The following is a 26,310-nucleotide window of genomic DNA, read 5'->3' as shown; positions in this document are numbered from 1 at the left end:
CAATCAGCCAGCCACTTCATGGTGGTGGTCAATGGCACTTATTTGAAATGAAGAGCATGGCCCATTTTTTCACTCTGCTTTTTCACAATTCTTTCCCAAGGACCCTATGAATAGACACCTAAAGAAAGTTTTATTTGCTCAAACCCAAGATAGAAAAATGTATTACAGAAGAAAACGGCAGTTATCGAACAGTTTAATGTTGACAATTTAAATAAAAATACAAACTGGGGGGTCTATAATTTGAAGTCTCTCTGCAGTGATCTTTAAATCCCCAAAGGCTTCTAATTAGAGTAAGTAATCAATAATGCCATAACAGTCCATCCACCACTGGCACTGCAAAAATTGAGAGCAAAACAATCCCATGCAACCCTCCAGGCTCCACTTCATTAGGAACCACAAGGTTCAAGGGAAATCCAACGGCAGCTGGAAGAAAGCTGATTAGGAAGTTAAGGGAAAAAACCCTAGGCGCACAAGTCCATTGTTTCAGACATGCGTGCAAGCCACCTAGGCACGTGATTAGACATCCAAAGGTTAGGAAGAAAGTATATTTAGTAAGAAAAAGAAGATTAATGTACACAGGCCAGAGAACCATTATCCCATTTTCTTACAATCTGGTAGGAAAGCTCAAACAGATCACCAAAGACCCATGCACGATGTCCTTGGTGCCAAAAATGTCTGAGACACTACATAGCTTATTCTTCTGCAACATGTGCAATATGTATTTATTCACTCAGATGCTTTAAGTTGTCCTGGACATGGCTGACAGGAAGACGCAAAAAGAACACATCAGAAAAGAGGATGCGCACTTCTCCGTAAGTCAGGGCAGAGAGCAAGTTCTTGTTCTTTGGACACACACCCAGCTTACGCAAGCCATAAGCAGGCAAGATGGCGTCTGAGTGAGTGCGACTTGTCATCACTCCTGCAAAAACCAGCTGCGTGGGGGCAGAATCCTGCTAGAGTGAGCAGTTTTAGGAACATACAAAGCAGGAGGTGTCTGGACATTGATCTGGAGAGGGGGCGACAAAAGGAGTGCTCGCTCAAGGTAGAACTGCGGGTTTCTGGCACAGGAGCTGGAAGCTGGGGGAAGGCTAAGCTCTTTCCCCGGGGCTGCTAGCCACAGCATTTCCTGAACAGCACTAGTCACAAGGCAGTGTTCCTGAGCCCCGTGTTCCCCAAACATGCAACCCCCAAGCCTGTGTTCCCTGAACCTCGCGTGCCGGGAACCCCTCAATCCCTGTAACCCACATTCCCCAAACGCATGTACCCCGAGCCCTCATTCTCCCAAGCCCGCCCTACCTGAACGCAGCACTCCCTGAACTCCAGCACTCCCCTAGCCCTCTGGTCTCCGACAAACTCCAAGAGTGGGAGGGTTTTGGTGAGGGGTGCAAAGGGGCCCAAGGAGTGCAGGTTCAATTGTCTGGTCCCCCTTTTTTTCAAGCTTGGAGGAGCATATCAGCTGGGTTGGGGAGAGGAAGAGAGGTGAGGTAATCTGCTGCAAGAGCCCGATTTACCTGGAAGCCCTGGGATAGGGAAACGTGGTCTGGGAGAAGGGGGAGTCAGGAAATTAACTAGTCCTCTGTAGCACACCTGAGGGAGGGGCACAGCAGGATGGGCTTTGCAGGCTTCCAATAGCATACTGAGGGCTTGCGGCAAGGGGTGGGTGCTCTCTCAAAGAGACTGAGTCATTGTGCTCGGTGGTGAGCTGGCTCACCAGGGTCCCATTTGAATCCCCAAGGGCAGCCCTCACACAGCCTTCCTGCTGCCCTGGGAAGGGAGAAAGGGGAACGATAGACTCCTAAGCAGTTTATTCAGTTTCAAAGAGGAATCCTTGCTTGAGGCATTGTCTGGTCCTTTTTGTTGGTTTGTTTTGTCTTTCCTTCCTCTTTATAATCCCTACAAGTGCCGCCCCCTCCCCTTTTTTTTTCTTCTTTTTTCTTTTTTTCTATTCGGTGCTGCAGGCAGTGTTTCTTATTTGCTGTGCTGCCTTATCCTTGATTTCCTCTTTTCTGTGTGTAGTGCTTTTGGCCACCAATGCTATCCCCTTTCCTTTACATCTTTCTATCTTTCATTGTCTATCGCTTCTCTTATATTCCATCTCTGTTTAACTCCCAATTTTTCTGACTTTTTATTTCTAACACCTCTATTCTGTTTTCTATCTTTTATTCACTCTTTATGTTATTGTGCTTTCTTTTCTCTTTCCCTCTCTTGACCACACTGGCCTTTTAAGTCATATTCTTCCCCATATTCAGTTTACCATCTCATTGTAGGTATTCTACTTTTCTACTATTATAATTCTACACAGCTTACATAAATTTAATACCCATTCTCCTAGATCTCACATGTTTCTTCTGCTAATATTTATTATCAATACTACTATTATAAATTTTCTTTTGTTTACCTCTTTTGCTTTCCCTGGCTCTAATATTTTCCTTCAAGGGAACGTAGATAACAACAAGGAAACAGAAAAAGAAGAACAAAGTGTCAAAGAGAAGACTTAATATGAACACAAAACAACACATAAAAAAACCCCAAGAATAGACGGAGAAGCCAATCAACTGAATAAACCCATCAAGATAAAATGATGACTAGACAGCAACAAAAATTACAAACCATACCAACACTCAGGAAAACATGTCCCAATCCAATGAACAACCTAAAAACTAGGAAGAGGAGCAGAACATTGAACAACTAATCAAAGCTCTCAAAACATATATCATGGACCAATTTAATGAAGTGAAAGAAGAGATTATGGATATTAAGAAAACACTTGGAGAGCATACAGAAGAAATTGTAATCATGCACAAAAAGATAACAGATACAATGGTGATGAGCAGCACAATCCAAGAAATAAAAAATACACTCTCAGCAAATAATAGCTCATTTGAAGAGGCAGAGGAAAGAATTAGTGATGTGGAAAACAGGACATCTGATTCAAAAGGATAGTAGAACAGATTGACAAAAAGATAAGACAAAATCCAGCAGGGACTTAGGGACTTGAATGACAATGCAAAATGCATAAACATATTCATTATAGGCATCTCAGAAGGAGAAGAGAAGGGAAGGCAGATAGAAGGGGTGTTGTGGAAATAATGGCTGAAAACTTCCAAAACCTATTGAGGGAGTTGGATGTACATGTTCAGGAAGCACAAATGTGCTCCAAAGAGCATATATCCCAACAGGCCTACCCCAAGATATATACTTGTCAAATGATCCAAAGCTCAAGACAAAGAGAAAATATTGAAAGCAGCAAGAGAAAAGAGAACCATCATATACAAGGGAGGCTCCATAAGATTAAGTGGTTATTTCTCATCTGAAACCATGGAGGCAAGAAGGCAGTAGTATGACATAGTCAAGATACTAAAAGAAAAAAATTTCCAACCAAGAATACTCTATCCAGCAAAGCTGGTGTTCAAAACTGATGGAGAGTTCAAAATACTCACAGATAAACAGAAACTGAGACTATGCCAACAAGAAACCTGCCCTTCAAGAAATACTAAAGGGAGTTCTGCAGGAGGAAAGAAAAAAAACAGGAGAGACCAAGTTGGAGGAGAGTGTAAGAACAACTAAAAAAACAAAAAGAGAGAGAGAGAAAATAAAATCCCAAGAAAATATGGCTAATGTAAGTAATTCCTTAAGAGTAATAACACTGAATGTCAATGGATTAAACTCACCTGTCAAGAGACACAGATTGGAAGAATGGATAAGAAAATAACACCCATCTATATGCTGTTTACAAGAAACACATCTTAGACCCAAGAATTCAAGGAGATTGAAAGTGAATGGCTGGAAAACAATCTTATAGGCAAACAATAACCAAAAAAAGGCAGGAGTAGCTATATTAATATCTGACCAAATAGACTTTAAATGCAAAACTATTGTGAGAGCCAAAGATGGACACTACAATTAGTGAAAGGGATAATCTTTCAAGAAGAAAGAACAATCATAAACATTTATGCTCCTTACAAGGGTGCCTCCAAATACATGAGGCAAACACTGGAAAAACTAAGTGAAGAAATAGATGCCTGTACAGGGGACATTAATACACTAACACCATTGCACAGAACATCTCAATAGAGAATGAATAAAGAAACAAAGACTTTGAACAATATATTAGAGGAGCTAGACCTAATAGACATATACAGAACATTACAGCCAAATACACCAGGATATTAATTCTTCTCAAGCACACATAGAATATCCTACAAGATAGATGATAAGCTAGGCCACAGAGAAAGTTTCAATGAATTCAGAAAGATTGAAATCATACAAAATAATTTCTCTGACCACAATGGAATGAAGCTGGAAATCTGCAAGGGCCACAGACCCAGATTTGGCACCAATATATGGAAGTTAAACAACATATTCTTAGACAAACAGTGGATCAAGGAGGAACTCTCAAAAGAGATCAGTAACTACCCTGAAACAAATGAAAATGACAACAAAATTTATTAAAACTTATGGAATGCAGCAAAAGCTGTACTGAGAAGGAAATTCATAGCCATAAATTCATACATCAAAAAAGAAGAGCTAAAATTGAAGACCTAACTGCACAGTTGGAGGAATTAGTGAAAAAACAACAAACTAACCCAAAAGGAAGAAGAAAGAAATAACAAAGATCGGAGTAGAACTAAAATAAATAGATAATAAGAGAGCACTAGAAAAAATAAACAAAACCAAGAGCTGGTTCTTTGAGAAGATCAATAAAATTGACAAACCCTTAGCTAGACTAACAAAGAAAAAAAAGAGAAGATGTGAATACACAAAATAAGAAATGAGAAAGGGGATATCACCACTGACCCTACTGAAATAAAGACTATCATAAGAGGATACTTTGAAAAACTATATGGCAATAAGGAAGGCATAGAGGAAATGGACAAATTCCTAGAAACACATAAGCAGCCTACATTGACAAAAGAAGAAACTGATGATATCGGCAAATCAATCACAAGTAAAGAGATAGAATCAGTAATTAAAAACCTCCCAACTAAGAAGAGCCCAGGGCCAGATAGCTTCACAGATGAATTCTACCAAACATTCTGGAAAGAACTAACACCAATCTTGCTTAAACTCTTCCAAAAAAATCAAAATAGAAGGAACATTGCCTAACTCATTCTATGATACCAACATTATCCTAATACCAAAGCCAAACAAAGATACAAGAAAGAAAAATTACACACCAATTTCTCTAATGAATTTAGATGTGAAAATCCTCAACAAAATACTTGCTAATCGTATTCAACAACACATTAAAAAAATTATACACCATGACCAAGTGGATTTCATTCCTGGTATGCAAGGATGGTTCAACATAAGAAAATCAATTAATGTAATATATCACATAAACAGATTGAAGGAAAAAAATCACAAGATCATCCATAGATGCAGATAAAGCATTTGACAAAATACATCACCCTTTCTTGATAAAAACACTGCAAAAGATAGGAATAGAAGGAAACTTTCTGAACATGATAAAGGATATATATGAAAAACCCACAGCTAAAATCATTTACAATCATGAAATCCTAAAATCTTTCCCTCTAAGATCAGGAACAAGACAAGGATATCCACTATCACCCGTCCTATTTAGCATTGTGTTAGAAGTACTTGTTCGAGCACTGAGGCAAGAACCAGATACAAGAGGCATGCATATTGGAAAGGAAAAGGTCAAAATTTCACTCTTTGCAGATGACACGATCCTATACATAGAAAGTCCTGAGAAATCTACCACAAAGGGTCTATAATTTATAATTGAGTTAAGTAATGTTGCAGGTTAAAGGATCAATGCACAAAAATCAGTAGCATTTCTGTACACCAATAATGAGCAATCTGAGGAGGAAATCAGGACTCAAATACCATTCACAATAGTAAATGTAAAAATCAAATATGAATAAATTTAACTAAAGATGTAAAAGACCTATACATGGAAAACTACACAACACTATTCAAGGAAATCAAAGAAGACTTAAATAAATTGAAGAATATTCCCTGTTCATGGATAGGATGACTAAGTATCATTAAGATGTCTATCCTACCCAAAATGATCTACAGATTCAAAGCAATCCTAATAAAAAACAACACAGCATTTTTTAATGAACTAGAAAAACTAACTATGAAATTTATTTGGAAAGCAAAGAGGCCCTCAGTAGCCAAAGACATACTGAGAAAGAAAAAAATGAAATTGGAGGAATCACACTACCTGACTTCAAAACATATTACAAAGCTACAGTAGTGAAAATGGTATGGTATTGGCACAAGGATAGACACACTGACCAATGGAACTGAATTGAGAGTTCTGATATAGATCCTCATATATACAGTCATTTGATATTGTACAAGGCCACCAACTCACTCAACTGGGAAGGATTGCCTCATCATCAAATGGTGCCTGGAGAACTGGATATCCATATGTAAAAGAAGTAAAGAGGATTACCATCTCATACCTTATACAAAAATCAAATCAAGATGGATCAAAGACATAAATATAAGAACCAAGACCATGAAGACCTTGGAAAACAATGTAGGGAAGCATCTACATGACCTTGTAATAGGAAATGGATTCATGAACTTCACACCCAAAGCATGAGCAATGAAAGAACAAATAGATAAATGGGGCCTCCTCAAAATTAAAGCCTTTTGCACCTCAAAGAATTTTGTCAACAAAGTGAAAAGACAGCCGACCCAATGGAAGAATATATTTGGTAACCGTATATCTGATAGGAGACTAATATCCTGCATATATAAAGAACTCCTGTATCTTGAAAATAAAAAGACAAACAACCCACTCAAAAAACGGGCAAGAGATTTGAACAGATGCTTCTCCAAAGAAGAAATACAAATGGCTAAAAAGCACATGAAAAGATGCTCAAAAGCACTAGCTATTAGGGAAATGCAAATCATAATGACAATGAGATACCATCTTATTCCCATAAGACTGGTGGCTATCAAAAAAACAGAAGACTAAAAGTGTTGGAGAGGATGTGAAGGAATGGGAACACTCATCCACTGTTGGTGGGAATGCAGAAGGATCCAGCCATTCTGGAGGACTGTTTGGTGATTTCTCAAAAAACTAGCTATAGATTTGCCATGTGACCCAGCAATTCCACTGCTGGGTATATACCCAGAAGAACTGAAAACAAGGACACAAACCAATATATGCACAGCAATGTTCATAGTGACATTATTCACTATTGCCAAACGTTGGGATCAACCCAAATGCCCATCAACAGATGTGGTATATACATACAATGGAATACTATTCAGCTATAAGAAGGAATATAGTACAAACACATGGGATAACTTGGATGAATTTCAAGGAGCTTATATTGGGTGAAGCAAGCCAGGCATTGAAGGACAAACACTACATGACCTCTCTGATATGAAATAAGCAAACCAAGCTGTCTCAGGGAGCTAGAGACTGGATGATAGGCCTACAGGAAATTGGGGGAGGAAGGTTGTGAGCTGACACCTACATGGGTGGCATCTATCATAAAGTAGAGGTAAGTATTTGTACAGGGGAGGGATAAGGATATTTTATCCTATGCCCAGGGGCATAGGGGATAGTTTTGCATGGGGATTTGCAGGCTTGAGGAGGGCTAGGGTTGTGAGGATGGGTCAGATCGCCAAGGAATTGTGGGGAGGGTTGGGAGGAACAGTTGAACATGGGAGGTTGTCGGGTATGTGGTTTAAAGTATAATGTTGAGAAAATTCTTTAGAAAATATAATAAGGAAGGATTACCTATTAATGGTGCTTAAAGGGGGGCATCTGGCACAGGGGCAGGCTTCTAGGGAGTGTGTGAGTGCTCATCTCATACAGTGTGTTATATCATTGGGTGGAGACCCATCAATGAGCCAGAAGGTGTACCCACATCCTGGGGAGGCCTGATGTTCTCCAACAGAGGGAACTGTGTCTCTCGAGAGAATTGGTGGCTCCCAATGGGGAAGGACAGTTTAGAATGTTAAGTCCTCAGCATTGTTGTAAGTATCTGTTAATCTGGACCTTCAAGCAGTGAAGTTTGTTTGTCACTGTGGGTCCTGAGGAGATGGGGAGAGAGAAATAAGACAGATGGAAGCAGGGTATGTGGGGAGCAATGGAAGTGTTCCACAAGACTGTGCAATGATGGATATAGGACATGTTAAATTTCACCAAAAATGTATAAAAGTCTATAGGCTAAAATGTAAACCATAATGTAACTAAAAATTTAGAAAATTATACAGTCTAAAATATAAACCATAATGTAAACCAAAATGGAACCATGTTTGGTAGCTTTGTTTCAATATCTGTATATCAGCTACAGCAAATATAACATGAACATGTAAAATTGTTGTGGAAAGGGGAAAAGAGTTTGATGTTGGATATACAGGAGTCCTCTATATTGTATTTGTGAATTTACTGTGATCTAAAACTTTTTTGAAGAGAAAATTAAAAATTAAAAAAAAGAGAATGTAGACAATGAGGAAGAAATGAAAGAAATTGCCTTGCCACTGTACATACTGGGAAACACCTATTAGAGTGATGAAAGGCAAAATGTCAGAAACAAAGTTTTATATTTTTCATTTTTTAATAACCTCAGTTTATTTTTACTTTATTTTAGTTTTTCTGAATTAGTATGTATTCTATTTCTAATATTTAAACCTATCATTACTATTTCATTTTCCTGTTAACTGAATTTGGCAATAAGATAGGCTCCATTTTTAAAGAAGTTGTGGACCACAGAGGGGTTCAACTATGGCAGGGGAGGAACACTGGTATGGAGCGTTATTGATGGGGGACACATGGCTGGGAGGGAGTTATCCAGGGCATGTATATAGGGTATATAAAAATGTTCAGATATTTGTTGGGTGTTTTCATGGTAGTAATAGTTACAAACAACTAAGGGAGTGCCGAGTTCTTAGCAAGGGGAGCTCTGTCTCATTCCCCAATGGGACAGCAACAATCCCCCAAGTGCAATGGCAAAGAACAGTGAAGAAGGATGGTCCAATGATGAGCCCTTGATACTGATGACAATGCTTATGAGGCTGTGTGCCTGAAATTTGAACTAGGCCTAGAGCGTCAGGGTGCCTAAGAGTTACCTTCTGAGAGCCTCCATGTTGCTCAAATGTGGCCACTCCCTAAACCAAACTCAGCATGTAAATGCATTACTTACCCCCCAGTGTGAGACATGACTTCCGGGGATGAGCCTCCTTGGCACTGAGGGATTACTACCAATCACTAATTGGTGATTCAAACTAGAAAAAGACCTTGAGTAAAAAGGGGAAATGGTAAAGACAAATGAGTTTATATGGCTAAGAGTGTTCAAAAAAGAGTTGGGAGGTCATCAAGGGGTCGCATTTACACACACCTCAGCAGGATCCCAGGGACAGCCCAAGTAGATGCAATCCGAGGTACTGGTGTTCCTGAGGGCTATGGAAACACACAGGTTCTACGGTCATGGCAGATGGCTCTGGAGTTCAGTGCCTTGTCAGTGTGCCCTACTTTGTAATTTGTGTTCCTGAGTGTGATGGAGTTGGACTCAGATGTGACCTTTCTATACATGCCTCTTCTGTCACTTTTACTGAACCTGTGGTTGGCGCTGGGGTTGGTGTAGACTCAGGAGACTTGAATCTCTGAACTGTCCATGTGCCAGCTGGGCCCTGAGCCTCAGTAGAGTTGCAACACCTATTCTCTGGTTCATTGGACTTACCCAGCTCAGCTAACGGGGAGGTAAGATGGTCAACCACCACACCAGGGAACCGAGAGTGCCTACAACTCCAAGCAGGAGAATCTCATCCATCAACCATGTGGGATCTAAGCCCCCTCTCAATAGAGAGGTTGAGTGGACCTCACCATCCCAGTGTCCACAGGGTGGAGGAATAAAATATGGATTAAACTTGACTTACTGGTATTCTACTATAGAACTATTGTGACTAGTAATAGAAGAAACTGTAGCATTGATGTGGAGAAAGTAGTCATGGTAGTTGCTGAGGGCAGGGAGAGGGAAGAAGAGATGTGATATGGGGGCATTTTTGGGACATGGAGTTTTCCTAAATGATATTGTAGGGACAGATGATGGACAATGTATATCCTACCATATCCCACTGAAAGTACTAGGGGAGAGTGGAAACTACAATGTAAACTACAATGTAAACAATAATCCATGCAGTGCAGTAGTCCTCCAAAATGTATTCACCAAATGCAATGAATGAGCCATAATGATGAAAGAAGTTGTTGATCTGGGAGGAGTGGAGGGGGGTTCAGTGTGGGAACCTCTTATATTTTTTAATGTAACATTTTTTTGTGATCTATGTATCTTCAAAAAAAACAATAAAAATAAAAAATAAAAGGGTGTGTTTTGTCTCCTGTAAACTCACTTCAGAAGAGGTAAAATTATGCTTTCTATAACTAGAAATACTTTCATATGAGATGATGGATTCTGAAGATTCACAAGTTCAACATCCACCCAACAGTATTCCTTTATCCTCCTGGCTACTATGATTATCAAGAAACAAGACCCTTCAGTCCATGGATACTAAGTGGGCATATTTGAATACTATGGGCATTTCCAGGAGTTCCTCTGGACTATGAAAACTGAACAGAGGCATGTCTGTAGAGGCCAGTCCCTCAAGGAAGAAGGGTCTTTGATGATTTGTGACTTTCAGAAACTTAACCATACTGTCTTTAAAAATCTTTTAATTTTTATTCTAGTAATATACAGATGCTGAAGTTTCCTCTTTCAACCGTGTTCACCTCTACATTTCAGTGCTGTTCATTACACTCACAATAATGTGCTAACATCACTACTGTCATTTCCAAACCTTTACCATCAGACTAGATAGAAAATCTGCACAAGCTAAGTATGAACTCCCCATTCTAATCCCAATCTATCCCCGGGTAACCTATATTCTAGACCCTAACTCCAAGAGTTTGCTTATTATAATTAGCTCATAATGTGAAATCATATTATATTTCTCCTTTTGTGTCTAGCTTATTCCAGCCAACATAATGTTCTCAAGGTCCATCCATGTAGTTGCATGTATTGGGACTTCATTCCTTTTTACAGCTGAATAAACTTCCATCATATGTTACACCACATTTTGTTTAGCTGTTCATCAGGTGATGGACACTGGGGTTGTTTCCATTTTTTGGAAGTTGTGAATAATAGCACTATGAACAATGACATGGAAATCTCTATTCAAGTCCCTGCTTTCAGTTCTTCTGAGTATATACTTAGTAGTGTGATTGCCAGATCATGTGGTAGTTCTGTACTTAGCTGTCTGAGGTACTGCCAAACTGTCTTCCACAGTAGCTGTACCACTTTATATTTCCACCAGCAATGAATGTTTCTATTTCTCTACATGCTTTACAACACTTACAGTTTTCTGGTTTTTTAAAAATAGTGACCATTCTAGTGAGTATGAAATGATATCTCGTAGTGGTTTAGATTTGCATTTCCATGATAGCTAGTGATGTTGAGCAACTTTTTATGTGCCTTTTAGCCATTTGTATTTCTTCTTTGGAAAATGTCTATTCAATATTTTTGACCATTTTTAATTGTGTTGTTTGTTATTTTATTTCTGAGTTGTAGAATTTCTTCATATATTATGGATATTAAACCATTGTTGGATATGTGGTTTCCAAATATTTTCTCCCATTGAGAAAATATGACATTTTACATTCTTGATCAAGTCATTTGATGCACAAAAGCTTTTCATTTTTAGAGGTCCTATTTAATTATTTTTTCTTTTGCTGCTTGTCCTTTGGGTGTAAAATCTAAGAAATCATTACAAACTACAAGATCTTGAAGATACTTCCCTACATTTTCTTCTAAGAGTTTTATGGTCCTAGCTCTCCTATTTAGGGTTTTGATTCATTTTAGTTAATTTTTGTATATGGTGTGAGATAGGGGTCCTCCTTCATTCTTTTGTACATGGCTATCCAGTTCTTCCAGCACCAATTATTGAGAAGACAAATTTCCCCTGTTGATTGGATTTGACAGCCTTGCCAAAAATTAATTGGCCATAGGTGTGAGGGTCTATTTCTGAACACTCAATTCCATTCACTTGTTCAGTATATCTATCCTTATGCCAGTACTGTGCTTTTTTGACCATTGTAGCTTTGTTATATGCTTTAAAACAAGGAAATAGAGTTCTCCAACTTTGCTCTTTTTCAAGAGACTTTTGGCAATTCAGGGTCTCTTATTCTTCCAAATAAACTTAATAATTGGCATTTCCACTTCTGCAAAGGAGGCTGTTGGAATTTTGTTTGGGATTATGTTGGATCTGTAAATCAACTTGGGTAAATTTGACATCTTACCAATATTTTGTCTTCAAATCCATTAACAGTGAATGTCCTTCCATTTATTTTGATCTTTTAAAATTTCTTCTAACAATCTTTTGTAGTTTTCTGTGTGCAAATTGTTTATATCCTTGGTTAAATTTATGCCTAGATATTTTATTCTTTTAGTTTTTATTGTAAATGGAATTGCTCATTACTAGTGCATAGAAACACTACTTTTTTTTTTTTTTTTGCCTGTTGATCCACCCCTTTGCTGAACTGGTTTATTAGTTCTAGTAGCTTTGTTTTTCTGGACTTTCTATATATAGGATCTTGTTATCTGCATATAGAGAAATTTTACTTCTTTTCCAATTTGTATCCTTTTATTTATTTTTTATTGTCTAATTGCCCTGGCTAAAACTCTTAGCACAATGTTGAATAAAAGTAGTTAACAATGGGCATCCTTTTCTTAGATCTTAGAGGGAAAACTTCAGTCTTTTACAACTGAGTATAAGTTTAGCTATGGCTTTTTCATATAACCCCCTTATCATGTTGAGGAAATTTCCTTCTATTCCTAGTTTTCTAAGTGTTTTTGTCAAGAAAAGATGCTGGATATTGTCAAATGTCTCTTCTGCTTTGATGGAGATGATCATGTGTTTTTTCCACTTGTTTTGCTAATGTGGTGTGTAACAATTGATTTTCTTGTGTTGATCCACCCTTGCATAGCTGGGTTAAAATCCATTTGATCATAGTGTATATATATTTTTTTAATGTGCCATTGGATTCGATTTGCCAGTATTTTGTTGAGGGTTTTGGTGTCCATATTCATAAGAGAAATTGGTTCGTGATTATCTTTTCTTATAGTGTATCTTTATCTGGCTTTGGTATTAGGATAATGTTGGCCTCAAAGAATGAGTTAGGATGTATTCCCCTCTCGTCAATTTCATGGAAGAGTTTTAGCAGGACTGGTATTAGTTCTTCTTGAAATGATTGGCAGAATTCATCTGTGAAGCCAGCTGGCCCAGGGCTTTTCTCTTTTGGGAGGTTTTTAATGAACTTATTCAATCTCTTTAATTGGTCTTTTCCTTCTAGGGTCAGGTAGGAGGTTTGGATGTTTCTAGGAATTCGTCTGTTTCATCTAAGTTGTCTAACTTGTTGGCATAAGAGTTGTTCATAGTATCCTCTTATGATTTTTTAAATTTACGTGGGGTCAGTAATAATGTCCCCCTCTCATTTATGATTTTATTTATTTGCATCTTCACAATTTTTTGGTCAGTGTAGCTAAGTGTTTTAGTTTGCCAAAAGCTGCTGGGAACAATATATTAGAAATGGGTTGGCTTTTATAATGGGAATTTATTAGGTTAAAGGATTACAGTTATGAGGCCTAGGAGGTATCCAAATCAAGGCATCATCAAGATACGCTATCTTACCAAGTTGCAGCCGTGGGATATCAGGCACATAGCAGTGTCATATAAAGATGCTTTCTCTCCAAGCTCATCTTTATCAGGCACATGGTTGGACATAATTGTATCTCTGCCTTCTTCTTCAGGCTTACTTTCTCCAGAACTCAGCTGTGGGCAGTTAGGCATGTGGCTCATCTCTTCCCTCTCCTCTGGGCCTCGACTCTTTCAGCCTCTCTAGGGCCTCTTTCCATGCCCCTGGGCTCCACTGATTCCAGCCTCTGGCACTGCAGGACCTCTTTCCCAGCCTCTTGAGATTTCTCTGTCTCTGAAGCTTCTTTCTATGTCTGCAGCTTTTAGGTCCCCAGTTTACAAAGGACTCCAGTAAGTGGATTAAGACCCACCCTGGAACTAGCAATCTAATCAAAAGCCCTTAAATGAAGTGATCTGATCAAAACTGATCTAATCCAAAGACCTCTTGACTGAATCTAATCAAAGGTCCCATCTGCAATGGGTATACAGACATAGGAAGGGATCCACTTTAAAAACAAGATTTCCTGGGGTCCACAAAAGGCACACTAAACATTTGTCAATTTTATTGTTCTTTCCAAAGAACCAACTTTTTGGTTTTGTTAATTCTATTTTTTTTTTATTCTCAATTTCAGTTATTTCTGCTCTAGTTTTTGTAATTCATTTCCTTCTGTTTGCTTTGAGATTAGTTGCTATTCTTTATCTAGTTCCCCCTAGTGTGCAGTTAGGTCTTTCATTTTAGCTCTGTCTTCTTTTTTAATGTAAGCATTTAGGGCTACAAATTTCTCTCTCAGGAATTCCATCAATGTACCCCATAAGATCTCACATGTTGTGTTCTCATTTTCATTCTTCTCATGACATACGCTGATTTTACTTGCAATTTCTTCTTTGGCTCACTGATTGTTTAAGAGTATGTTGTTTAAATCCAAATACTTGTGAATTTTCCAGTTCTCTGCCTGTTATTGATTTCTAGCTTCATTCTATTATGGTCAGAGAAAGTGCTTTGAATAATTTCAATCTCTTCAAATTTATTGCAACTTGTTTTGTGACCCAACATGTGGTCCATCCCAGAGAATGACCCATGAATACTTGAGAAAATATATATCCTGCTGTTTTGGGGTACAATGTTCTGTATATGCCTGTTAGGTCCAGTTCATTTATCATATTATTCAAGTTCTCTGTTTCCTTACTTATCCTTTGTCTAGATGTTCTATCTATTGAAGAGAATGGTATATGGAAATCTTCAACAATTGTCAATTTCTCCCTTCAGTTTTGCCAGCATTTGTCTCATTATTTTGGGGACCATTGTTAGTTGCATAAATATTTATGACTTTTATTTCTTTTTGGTGGATTGCCGCTTTTATATATATAGCATCCTTCATTGTCTCATGTAACAATTTTTCAATTAAAATCTGTTTTGTCTGCTATTAGTATAGTATACCCAGCTCTTCTGTGGTTACTATTTGCATGGATTATCTTTTTACAGCCCTTCACTTTCAATTTATTTGTATCTTGAGCTTAAGGTCAGTCTCTTGTAAACTGCATACAGTTGGATTATACTTTCCTATGCATTCTGAAGTCTGCATGTTTTGATGTGGGAGTATAATCCACTAACATTCCATGTTATTACTGTAAAGGCAGTACTTGCTTCAGCCACTTTATACTTTGGTTTTCATATGTCATAGCTTTTTTTGGCTCTTTTTTATCCTTTCAGTTACCCATGCTGATAATCTGCATTTGTTTATTCTACTCCAAGCTTCTCACTCCTATCTTTCTGTTTCAGCCAGAAGAATTCACTTTATTTTTTGTAGGTCTTTCATTGATGAACTCTATCAGTTTCTGTTTATCTGTGAATATTTTAAACTCTCTCTCAGTTTTGAAGGACAGTTTTTCTGGATAAATAATTTTGGTCTGCCAGTTTTTCTCTTTCAGTACCTAAAATATATCATACCACTGCCTTCTCTTCTCCATGGTTTCTGATGAGAAACTGGCACATAGACTACTGTGGATCCCTTATATGTGACAAATCACTTTTCTCTTGCTGCTTTTGGAACTCATTATCTTTGGCATTTGGCATTCTGATTAACATGTATCTAGGAGTATATCAGAATTTATTCTGTTTGAAGTATGTTGTACTTCTTGGACACATATATTTATGTTCTTCATGGGAGGTGAGAAATTTTTGGCCATTATTTCCTCAAATATTCTTTCTGCCCCTTTGCCTTCTCTTATCCTCCCAGGACACCCAGGACATTTATGTTTGTGCACTTTATACTGTCATTCAAATCTCTGAGACCTTGCTCAGTTTTTCCCCATTCTTTCTCTGTTCTTTCTGCCTGTAAGATTTTGATTATCTAGTCTTCTACTTTGCTGATTCTTTCTTCTGCTTGTTCAAGTCTGGTGTTCTATGCCTCTTGGGTATTTTTAATTTCTTCTATTGTGCATTTCAACCCCATAGTTTGTTATGTTTCTTTTTATACTTTCAATATTCTTTTTATGCTCACATATTCTTAATATCTTTTTTCTCTTTAATCCTATTTTCCTTTATCTCCTTGAATTGACTTTGGAGATTTGTTTGAACATCTTTGGTTGTTCCAAATTCTCTGCATTCTCTAAAGTTTTAATTTGCTCCCTTGCCTGGACCATGCCTTCCTGTTCCTGAGCGTGGCTTGTAATTTTTTGCTGATGAATAAGCATTTGCTTATCTTGATGAGTTTACTCGGAAGATCAGTTTCTCTGTCTTGCCTAAGGTTTTACTGCTAATTGGCTTTCTGCTAATGCTTGGTTCAACTTATTCTAGATCTTTAGAATAGCCTGTGTTAATCACATTTTTTAAGCTCCTCCTTATCTGATTCATGCTCTAGATATGTGATACAATTTTTAAGATTGCATTTTTTTGTGTGAAATTTTTGCACCTCCAGGAGAAAGCTTCTTTTCCTCTGTTCCTTCTCTAGGAATCTTGATGTTTTCTGTTTGTTTTTAGTTTGCCTGCATAGTTTTTGTACATTACTTTCATTGTATCTAGGTAATTTTGCCTGGAGAACAAATTCTGGGAAAAGGTCATCCCAGAAAGGATTTCCCAATTTAGTATTTCCCAGCCAAATTAGGCCTGTGAACAACAAAGTGTGTGCAGAATGGCTCCAAACTGCCCTGGGTATGGGACCAGAAATGATGCCCAAAGTCCCTTTAATGGCTCCCCAAGTTATGCTTTCTTGGTGTTGAGCAGACTGTTCCTCACAGCCCATCTTTAAATCTCTGCTGCCTCCGTTGCTCTTCAGGGAGAGGCTGCCTACACCTTTGTCCAGAGTGGGTTGAAAGAATAGCTCACAGCCAAGAGCTAGTGATCTGAATTTGCTAATCAAAAGTCATAATCATTGCTTAATCATGTCCACCTTTGTTCTTGGGGAAGCAGCTAGCCAAGGACTGGACCTCAAGGTGGTTCATTGCAAGAGTGGGGGATGGGTGCTGACAGCCACTGCATGGATAGACCTACTAATTATTCTTTACTGTAGCTTATCAGCCTCTTCCTTCAACGTTATTTATTGTTCTTCTCTCCTCTGGAGCCTCAGAACAGTTGTTTCAAGCAGTTCCTGCTTGTATTATAGCTGTTTTGGAAGTAGGACTGAGTCTTGTTGCTCCCTCCTCTGCCATTTTCCCAGAAGTTCTCCCTTGAGCATAACTTTGACCCAAGTCATTCACCCAATCCTCTCCATTACCATACAGTCCCCTCTTCATTCATAGTACTCATAACATGTCTTATATTATCCAGACTGCAACCAAGCTACAAGCTGCAACAAATACAGTGGACATGGTTGGCTGTTTACACAACATCCATTTTTCCTAATTAACAGGATCCCAATTTTGATACGCTAGTTCCATTCACCTTAGGGAAAGTCAACCTCAACCCCAGTTCCTGAGATGGGCTTGTCTTGCCAAAAGAATTTCCCAGATGAAATCTGCAGGGGAAATTGCTGGAGAAGGTTTTCTTTCTCCTATTAAGCTATTAGAAAAGTCTTTCTTCCCTCTCTGAAAATTTTGATGTCTGGATGTGATGCATGGAATTGCTATGGCCTCCTTGCTACTGGTCTGAGGAAGATGCTCACACCAAAGACGATGATACAATGAAAGACCCTGGATCCCCAATGATAATTTTAGGCTTCAGAATCAACTCACCCTGAGGTCTGCTCTGCTCTGAGATTTTAGTTATATGAAAGAAGATATTTTTTACATGCTTAAGTAGGTTTGAAACTGTGTTTCTCTTACTTGCAAACTTATATTACTTCTCTAATGTTGCATAAGAAATCACCACAATATGTAATGGCCTAAAACAATAAGCATTTATTATCTCATAGTATCTGGGGGTCTGGAACCTGGGCACAATTATCAAGGTGCCTCTGACTCAAGGTCTCTCACAAGGCTGAAACCAAGTTGTTGGCCTGAGCTGTGGTTTCATCTCAAGGCTCAAACAGGGGAGGACCTACCTCTAAGCTCACGGAAGTGGCTGCTGGCAGAATTCAGTCCCTCGTGGCCTCTTGGACTGAGGGTCTCAATTCCTTTCTATGTGAGCCTCTCCATAGAGTAGCTCACAACCTGGAAGCTGGATTTCTTTAGAGTGCACAAGTAAGAGAGTGTGCATGAGACAGAAGCCAACAGTCTTTTTGTAACCTAATCTCTGAAGTGGGGAGTGATATGCCACTACTTCTGCTATATTCCATTCACTAGATAGGAGTTACTAAACCCTGTCCACCTCCAAGGCTTACACAAATGTGTCAAGACCAGGAGGTGAGGATCCCTGGGGTCTGCCTTTGAGGTTGCCTAGTACTCAAATGAAGACATCGCAACAGAGATCCCAGACTAGGAGCCAACCAAAGAGAAAGTAAAGGCTGGGTGGCTGAATAGCACAGCGCTTTTCACAGCTTATTCTGGTACATCTCTAAGAGTCTTTGATGTGATCTTGACTTGTATGAGACTATTCTACACAACTAAAATGTTGGGATCAGAAAATACCTCTGGTTAATGAATTTGAAGGGCAGCATTGTAATCTGATACTTAAAATTCACACAGTAAGATGTATTCTGTATCTTACTTTACTTAATATATGTCAGGCAAATATTGTGTATCAGGCACGGAGCTGAAGTAAAGAATGGATCCAGATATGAATAAGGCTGTTCAAGCCTTCAACTAACTGAAACTATTGTAGGAAGCAGTACAGTAAGCAAAGTAAAAGACAAATGGCTAGAGTATAATGGAAGAAATGAACACTGGAAGAAGGGGTAGGCATGCCAAAAACCGCCTCATGAGATGGCCTTAGCCAGAGGAAGGGGATGTAGGCTGGGCTTGGTTCAGATGGCTGCGGGTAGATATTCTAGACCTGTACTCTCCAAAATGGTAGCCACTAATCACCTTGGCTACTGAGTCCTTGGAATATGGCTGGTGTGACCATGGATCTGAATTTTTAGTTTAATAGTGCCTACTCTATTGGACAGTGCAGACCTGGACAGAGAGCCTGGAGTGATTAAACAGCAAAGACATGCTTGAGGCTGGGTAAAAGGCAGCAGGGTGTGGACAGATAACTCTACCCATTGACTGTGGCTAATGCTTGCAAAGGGCTCATGGCCATCGGATATCCATGCTGAGCTGGGAACGTGGAGGGCGCTGGGTCCCTCTTTGAGCCATATATATACATTAGGGGAAAGTCATTCTCCCACATCTGAAACTCATGACTGCAAACAGGATATTTCATCAAAAAGAGTTCAGGAATCCCAGAGACAAGTGGCACTGGACTAGAAAATACAGTCATCTCCATGAGGCCTTTGTTCCAGGCAAATGCAGTTTAATGGCCCTGTGCTGGTAACACTGAAGCACTAAACTGGGAAGAAAGGGGGTTTGTTCCTGGATTCAGGGCCTGAGACCTCGCTACTTCTCAGGTAGGCTGGTTGGGAGGTGGCGCAGGAAGGACGCCCTGGGCATGTGAAGGAGTATGCCAGCAAAGCCCCCAGGACTGGGGCAGGGTCGATCCCACAGAGGACAACGGAGGGGAGAAGGGAACGGTTGGGACAGGAAGGCCCAGTGTGAGAGAGATCAAAGAAAGGTGGAGTGTAGTGGACCTATTTCATGTCCTCTTATGTCTGCTCCCAAATCCATTATCTGTTAGCTTCTTAAATTCTTATCTTGTGAACGTCAGCTGTGCTTCTGGTTTTCAAGAAAATGGATTTGCCTCCTTTTTAAGGATAGTGGGTGATGTCATCCATTGAACAAATCCCAGTGGATGTGTGAAAGCCAAAAGCAACACGTGGGCATTTGGGGCACAGCAGGAGAAAAGTGCAGCGTGATGGCAGGAACTAAGTTTTAGGGTCAGGGTTGCCATAGTGAAAACTGCAGCGCTCTCACTCTTTGGCGGGGAGACCTCAGGCTTGTTCCGTACCTTTCCCGGCCTCAGTTACCGCAGGACAGGAGCCCGACACCAGCGTCAAGCACACAGAGCTGTGTTAAGGGCTGAGGGACAGCTTATGTGTACAAGGCCTGTTCTTAGGTGGGCAGTTCACGCTTCCACGACAAATACACCCATTCCTCTTGCAAGGATCCCAGGTCTAAAACTGAACTCCCAAGAGCCATGCAAGACCTTGCAGGAGAAATGAAAATGTCCCCGCTGAGCTTCCATACAACTAAAAACATTCAGAAATTTGACTGGGGCTGTTGATGGAAAGCATAAGACAAGAGAGGCACAATTAACATCCAACACCTTCTGTGCTAACAACCTACAGCTCTCGAGACAGGCAAAAGTAGGACCTGGAGTGCAACACTGCACGAAGAAATAAAACAAGGAAACAAAGGATGTGCTCTCCTCTTCTTTAAAGACCTGAATCAACGAAGGCATGTTGCTTTCCACCCGGTTCGGCAGGCGATCCCAGTTTATTTTTTTTTTATTTTTCTCCCTTTCCTTGCTCCCCCCGCCTCCATTGTCTGCTCTCTGTATCCATTCTCTGTCTGTCTGCATTCTTGTCAGTGGCACCAGGAACCTGTGTCTCTTTTTGTTGTCATCTTGCTGTGTCAGCTATGTGTGTGTGGGGTGCCACTCCTGGGCAGGCTGCGCTTTTTTTCATGCGGGGCAGCTCTCCTTGAGGGGCACACTCCTTGTGCATGAGGCTTCCCTATGCGGGGGACACCCCTGCATGGAAGGGCGCTACTTGCGTGCATCAGCACTGCACATGGGCCAGCTCACCACACGGGCCAGAAGGCCCTGGGTTTGAACCCTGGACCTCCCCTGTGATAGGCAGATGCTCTTTCAGTTGAACCACATCCACTTGCCCGATTCCAGTCTTCAGTGCTGTAAACAAAGGGCTGGCCATTCTGCTAATGAGGTAAAATTGAAGCGTGGCATGGGATGCAGTCACTCGGTGCTGGAAGCAGCTGGGAGAGAACAGTAGGGGTGGAGGGTGGAGGGGAGCCTCCTGCGCAGCCCCTGCTGCCCCCACGGCTGGGGAGGGAGGTGGGTCCATTCCACTGCTATCTGGGGGCCTCCTGCTGTACCTCCCCCTCTTCTTCACCCTGCTCTCGGCATCCCTGGGCTGTGTGGAGGGAGGAGGACGGGGAACAGCACGGGCAATTCTGAGGGTAAAGGAAGTTCCCGATGGCAAGCACAGAGGAAGCCAACAGGGGCGGCCAGGGGACACGGTCATGCGAGAAAAGAGGAAAGCAGGTCTGTTTGCTGCTCCGCTCCTTCCTTATGCAGTCATTGCCGTGAGAGTCTTCTAGGGTCCCTGCAGCCCACATGTGGGGCTTGTTAGCAGCCTCCAGGTCCGGTGCCGTGGACCCGCCAGTGCTGGAGTCTGCACCAAGTCAGGTGTTGGCACGTGGGCCTGGAGCCGGTCCTGGCCTTCACGGGTGCAGACCCACGGAGCTCCCGGCCTTGTGGACGGTGGGTGATCCTCAGCCATGGCCTCGTGCCCAGCGAGTCCTCCCGTGCGGGTTGACGATGGGCTCTCTTCCCGGGGGAGAGGGAATGAGTCCGCCGCACTGTCGTTGTCATCCTCCGACTGATGCGTCTGCTCTTAAGTTTTCAGCACACTCTGAGAATTCCTCTGCATTTGGAAGCATGAACAAGTTCAAGGAGGGCACACTTAGTGTCAGGGCGAAAAAGAACGATCGGTGAAGACAGAATGATGACTCGGGATGGCTTGCTTAGAGAGCGGAGAAGAGGAACCAACCAGTTACCTTCCTTTCTCAGGTCGGCTAGTCGTTTCCCAGGAAGACAGAAAAAGGTCCTGCGGTCTCGCGGTGGAGATGGCGTCCTTACCGGGAGGTGGGAGACCCTCTGTGGACTCAGACTGGGGAGTGGCTGGTGGCTCCGTGGACGTAGCTTATAACCGGGCAACCCCGGGCAGAGCCATACAGGAAGAGGGACAAGCTCAGGTTGGACAGCGGACGACGCCCCTGGGTGTAGATAGATACTCGGGGAAAGCCCTTCCCAGCCTGGAGGCTGGAGTGCTATGCATAGCGCTCATTAACGCCCCAATGTGCCTAAGCAAACAGTGAGGGAAGCCCTATCTCAGACAGGGTGAAACCAGTCCTAGAAGCAAAATAGGATTCTTCTTTTTGAAAGATTTGTTTATTTATTTCTCTCCCCTTCCTCCCCACCCCAGTTGTCTGTTCTCTGTGTCTATTTGCTGCGTATTCTTCGTTTGCTTCTGCTGTTGTCAGCGGCACAGGAATCTGTGTTTCTTTTTGTTGCATCATCTTGCTGCATCAGCTCTCCATGTGTGCGGCACCATTCCTGGGCAGGCTGCACTTTCTTTCGCGCTGGGCGGCTCTCCTTACAGGGCGCACTCCTTGCGCGTGGGGCTCCCCTACACGGGGGACACCCCTGCGTGGCAGGGCACTCCTTGCGCGCATCAGCACTGCGCATGGGCCAGCTCCACACGGGTCAAGGAGGCCCGGGGTTTGAACCATGGACCTCCCATGTGGTAGACGGATGCCCTAACCACTGGGCCAAAGTCCGCCACCAAAATAGGATTCTAATTTTGGCTACTGCTGGACTCAAGCAGGTTCCCTTTTTTGTGCCTCAGTTTCCTTCTCTGCAGAGTGGAAGTACTAATACTTGGCCACTGGCTCAAAGGCTCTAATTTCTCAGCCCTCCGCGCCATCGCACGCAGCGCTCCCACGCCGTCACAGTCTGCCCGGGTGGGCTGACAGGCACCACCGCGTCTGCCCTTAGCATTGCCATTTCAGGTGAGCTGGGGCAGCTCCAGTCTGAGGAGCACCTGCTCCTCGCTGACCATCTCAGCTCGCAAAGGGGCCACTCTAGCGGGAGTCTATGCCCAGAGTGGAACCGCTGAAGGGGTAGATCCCGCTTTACGGGCACTCAAAGTGCATTCACTGCTCATCGGACACACTGCATCGAGCATTAAGAAGAAGAGCTGGAGAGGAAAAGCACACACACCCAGAGGCAAGGATGGAAAGTCTGGGGACCCAGCTCTGACACCAGGAGTGACCAGAGAGATGGACGGTCAACGGTTGCAATGAAGACGACAGGCACCTACGTTTGGGTCTTGGGTCCGAGGCCTCGGGAGCGGCGCCTTCCCCCGGAAAGCTGAGCGCCTCCATCCCGTCGGCATCTGGAGGTGGGTAGGGCGGGGGTGGGGGCAGCACTAACTGGGGTGGGCCCCGAGCGCTGCCTCTCGGAGGCTTTTGTGGCACCTGCCGTCCAACACCTACACGGAATCAAGGGGGTTACTTCAGGAGGGCAAGCCGCAGGAGGACCTGCCCTCAGGAGCCATGGCGCTGCCACCTGCCCTATGCCGGGGCCAGCCCACCTGCACCAGGGCCAGCCTCACCTGCGCCAGGGCCAGCCTCACCTGTGCCAGGGCCAGCCTCACCTGCACCAGGGCCAGCCCACCTATGCCAGGGCCAGCGTCACCTATGCCAGGGCCAACCCACCTGCACCGGGACTAGCCTCACCTGCGCCAGGGCCAGCCTCACCTGTGCCAGGGCCAGCCCACCTATGCCAGGGCCAGCCCACCTATGCCAGGGCCAGCGTCACCTATGCCAGGGCCAACCCACCTGCACCGGGACTAGCCTCACCTGCGCCAGGGCCAGCCTCACCTGTGCCAGGGCCAGCCTCACCTGCACCAGGGCCAGCCCACCTATGCCAGGGCCAGCGTCACCTATGCCAGGGCCAACCCACCTGCACCGGGACTAGCCTCACCTGCACCAGGGCCTGCCCACCTGCGCCAGGGCCAGCCTCACCTGCACCAGGTCCTGTCCACCTGCGCCAGGGCCAGCCTCACCTGCGCCAGGGCCAGCCCACCTATGCCAGGGCCAGCCCACCTACGCCAGGGCCAACCCACCTGCACTGGGTCCAGCCTCACTCGCTCTCCCAAACCTCACCTCCCCGGTGTCCTCATGGGGGGCCAACTGGGAAATGCCTGCCTGGTCGGAATTTGTTTTTGGCAGGCACAATGACTCAAATGCTGGACTTTAAAACCCTTCTTAAAAGCCCCTGAAACCACTCTGTGACGTTAGAAGGAGCTCCTTCTATTCACTTTAGCCTTTTGAAGTTTCATGGAATCTTTTTGTTGATGTTTTCGTTTACTCTCCCTGCTTTCCTACATCCATTGACCTACTATGGCTTGATTAACCATTAATTTAGTATGGCTCTTTTTAAGACTGCTTAGACTTTCAACCCCTTTCAGGGTTTAGGAGAATGGTTTCCAGATTTTGTTTTGAGGAACTTCCTCAGTTTGGAGAAAGAGTAGGGGGGGCATTCCTCACTCCACTGCACTTTGGGGGCAACTGAAACAGTCACTTTTTTTTTAATCTGCTAAGGATCCATTTACAATTTTATAGAAACAATGTCGTTATGCTGCAAATTTTTTTAAAAAATGGATGGCTGAAGGTAATAAAAGATATGAATTCTTAGGGACATAAGCCATCTGTACTAGCATACTTTCTAAACCACTTCCTTCAAAAGTTTAACGTGTATAGTGTTCTGATATCTACTAGATTCCATGCTTTATGCTGTTCTCCAGACTATAAATAAATTTATGAAGAAACACCAGTTCTCCATCAAGTGCTGTAGCCATTTACTCCTCTGCTTGGTTATAGTTCTTTAGACAGAGAAAAACATTAATTGCTCCATGTCTGCATATCATTTCCTCCCTCAAAGTTGCATCTCCAAAAAGCAAATAAGCCAGAATCAGCCTGGGTAGGTGCTGCTTGTCAGACCTAATGCACCTGTACGTGAGCAAACACTCCTTCAGAGCAAGGCGGCCTGGGCAAAGCACATAGGAAAACGGTCTCCTTTCCTGAAGTCTGATTTTTGTTTCCCAAGAAATATGGGTCAGGAAATACTGGGCCAGCTATAGTACAATTGTAGCCCAAGTCCCAGATCTTTTTCTTCTGGGGGGCTGAATAGAGAAGGCACTCAACCTTCTTTTTGGACGGGGGGTGCTTTTTGTTTGCTTGTTTTTAAACCTAAAGACTTGGGTTAAAAGTGAGTTTGGTGTGTGATGCTGTTTCTTTAAATTCTTCGGATTTGGGGTAGGGATGGAAGCCTGACTCGAAATGGCCATCAAGATATTCTCTACCATTCCCCGCCCCAAAAATATTCAAATTTATTTTTAGTAGGAAAGGGATGTCTGGTCTCCTTTCAGTTTCGACAAAGAATATTTTGTGGACTAGAGAGAAGGACTTGTGAGATTCTTCTATGCACACTTCTTCTTTCTAACCTGCTTCTTAGCTAGAGAGTTGTTGCTACAATTCTCCATGCTGCCCCCCGTCCACCTGAGCTGCCAGCCGAGGGCCCGGCACCGGCAGACCAGGTTCTCCAAGGTGGGAAGACACCTTGGCCTCTCGGGGGCTGGGTCAGGAGGCGCCTGGAGGCTTGCAGGATACCCCGGTGCCAGTTGAAGTGGGCCTTCCTTGGAGGCTCACCAAGGAGCTTCCAGATCGGAGGGCTTCGGTCCCTTTAAGAAAAGGGCAGGGGGAGGGTGGGAGGGGGCCTGGGGGGTCACCCCCGGACAGGAGAAAACGAGGTTTATTTTAACGACTGTCAGAAAACAGCGTAATGCTTTCTTTAAACCGGACGGCATTCTCCTTGGGGGAAAAAGATGGACTGACATGAAATACAGGTGGTTGTTCCTTGGCAGAATTGATTGCCGGGCTGTCAAAGGCTACGACATTAAAACTGATGTCCTGACTAGGGGGAGGACGCTGGCCAAGAGCCCAGAAGTGCCGAGTGCCGAGTGACGTCTCAGAGGCTGCAGCCGCTTCTCCTTGGGGCGGATTCACTTCTGGGGTTGCGGGATCAGGCCCCTGCAGTTAAACTGCCCGTGAAGGGCAGGCTGACGGGCTCCCGGGTGCTCTGGGGGTGCAGCCGCGGGGTCCCACTCTGGCTGGAGCGTCTGAGCCCTGAGCTGCCTCCTCACGGGCCCCTCCCCTTCCCAGCCTTTCGGTCCCGGGTGGATGGAATAGGAGCACGGCGAGATCTTAAAACTGAATGAGCCTCGCCCGGCCGGCGGGTCTGGAGGCCCTGTCCCGCAGGCCTCGTGCCACCGCCCGTGCAATGTGGGAGTGGGCTGCAGGGATCTCACCAGGGGTCTGTGAGCTCGGACAGGCGTTCAGGAGCATGTC

General features: G+C 42.9%; 1 protein-coding gene across 33 annotated transcripts in view; it reads right to left on the bottom strand.

Annotated features, from left to right (window-relative positions):
• The window catches only part of COBL (cordon-bleu WH2 repeat protein), a 284,755-nt gene that overhangs the window by 60,273 nt on the left and 198,172 nt on the right, over positions 1-26,310 (bottom strand). For 23 of the 33 annotated variants that reach the window (XM_058296598.1, XM_058296606.1, XM_058296610.1 and 20 more), the window contains one exon: positions 23,220-23,390. The exons of the other annotated variants lie outside the window; for them this stretch is intronic. In XM_058296598.1, the coding sequence (XP_058152581.1) occupies positions 23,220-23,390 (171 nt within the window). The remainder of the gene's footprint in view (positions 1-23,219; positions 23,391-26,310) is intronic. 33 annotated transcript variants of the gene reach the window in all.

Source organism: Dasypus novemcinctus, chromosome 5, assembly GCF_030445035.2.
Source record: "Dasypus novemcinctus isolate mDasNov1 chromosome 5, mDasNov1.1.hap2, whole genome shotgun sequence".
In the NCBI taxonomy this organism is placed as follows: Eukaryota; Metazoa; Chordata; class Mammalia; order Cingulata; family Dasypodidae; genus Dasypus; species Dasypus novemcinctus.
This window is presented reverse-complemented; position numbering and strand designations above follow the sequence as displayed.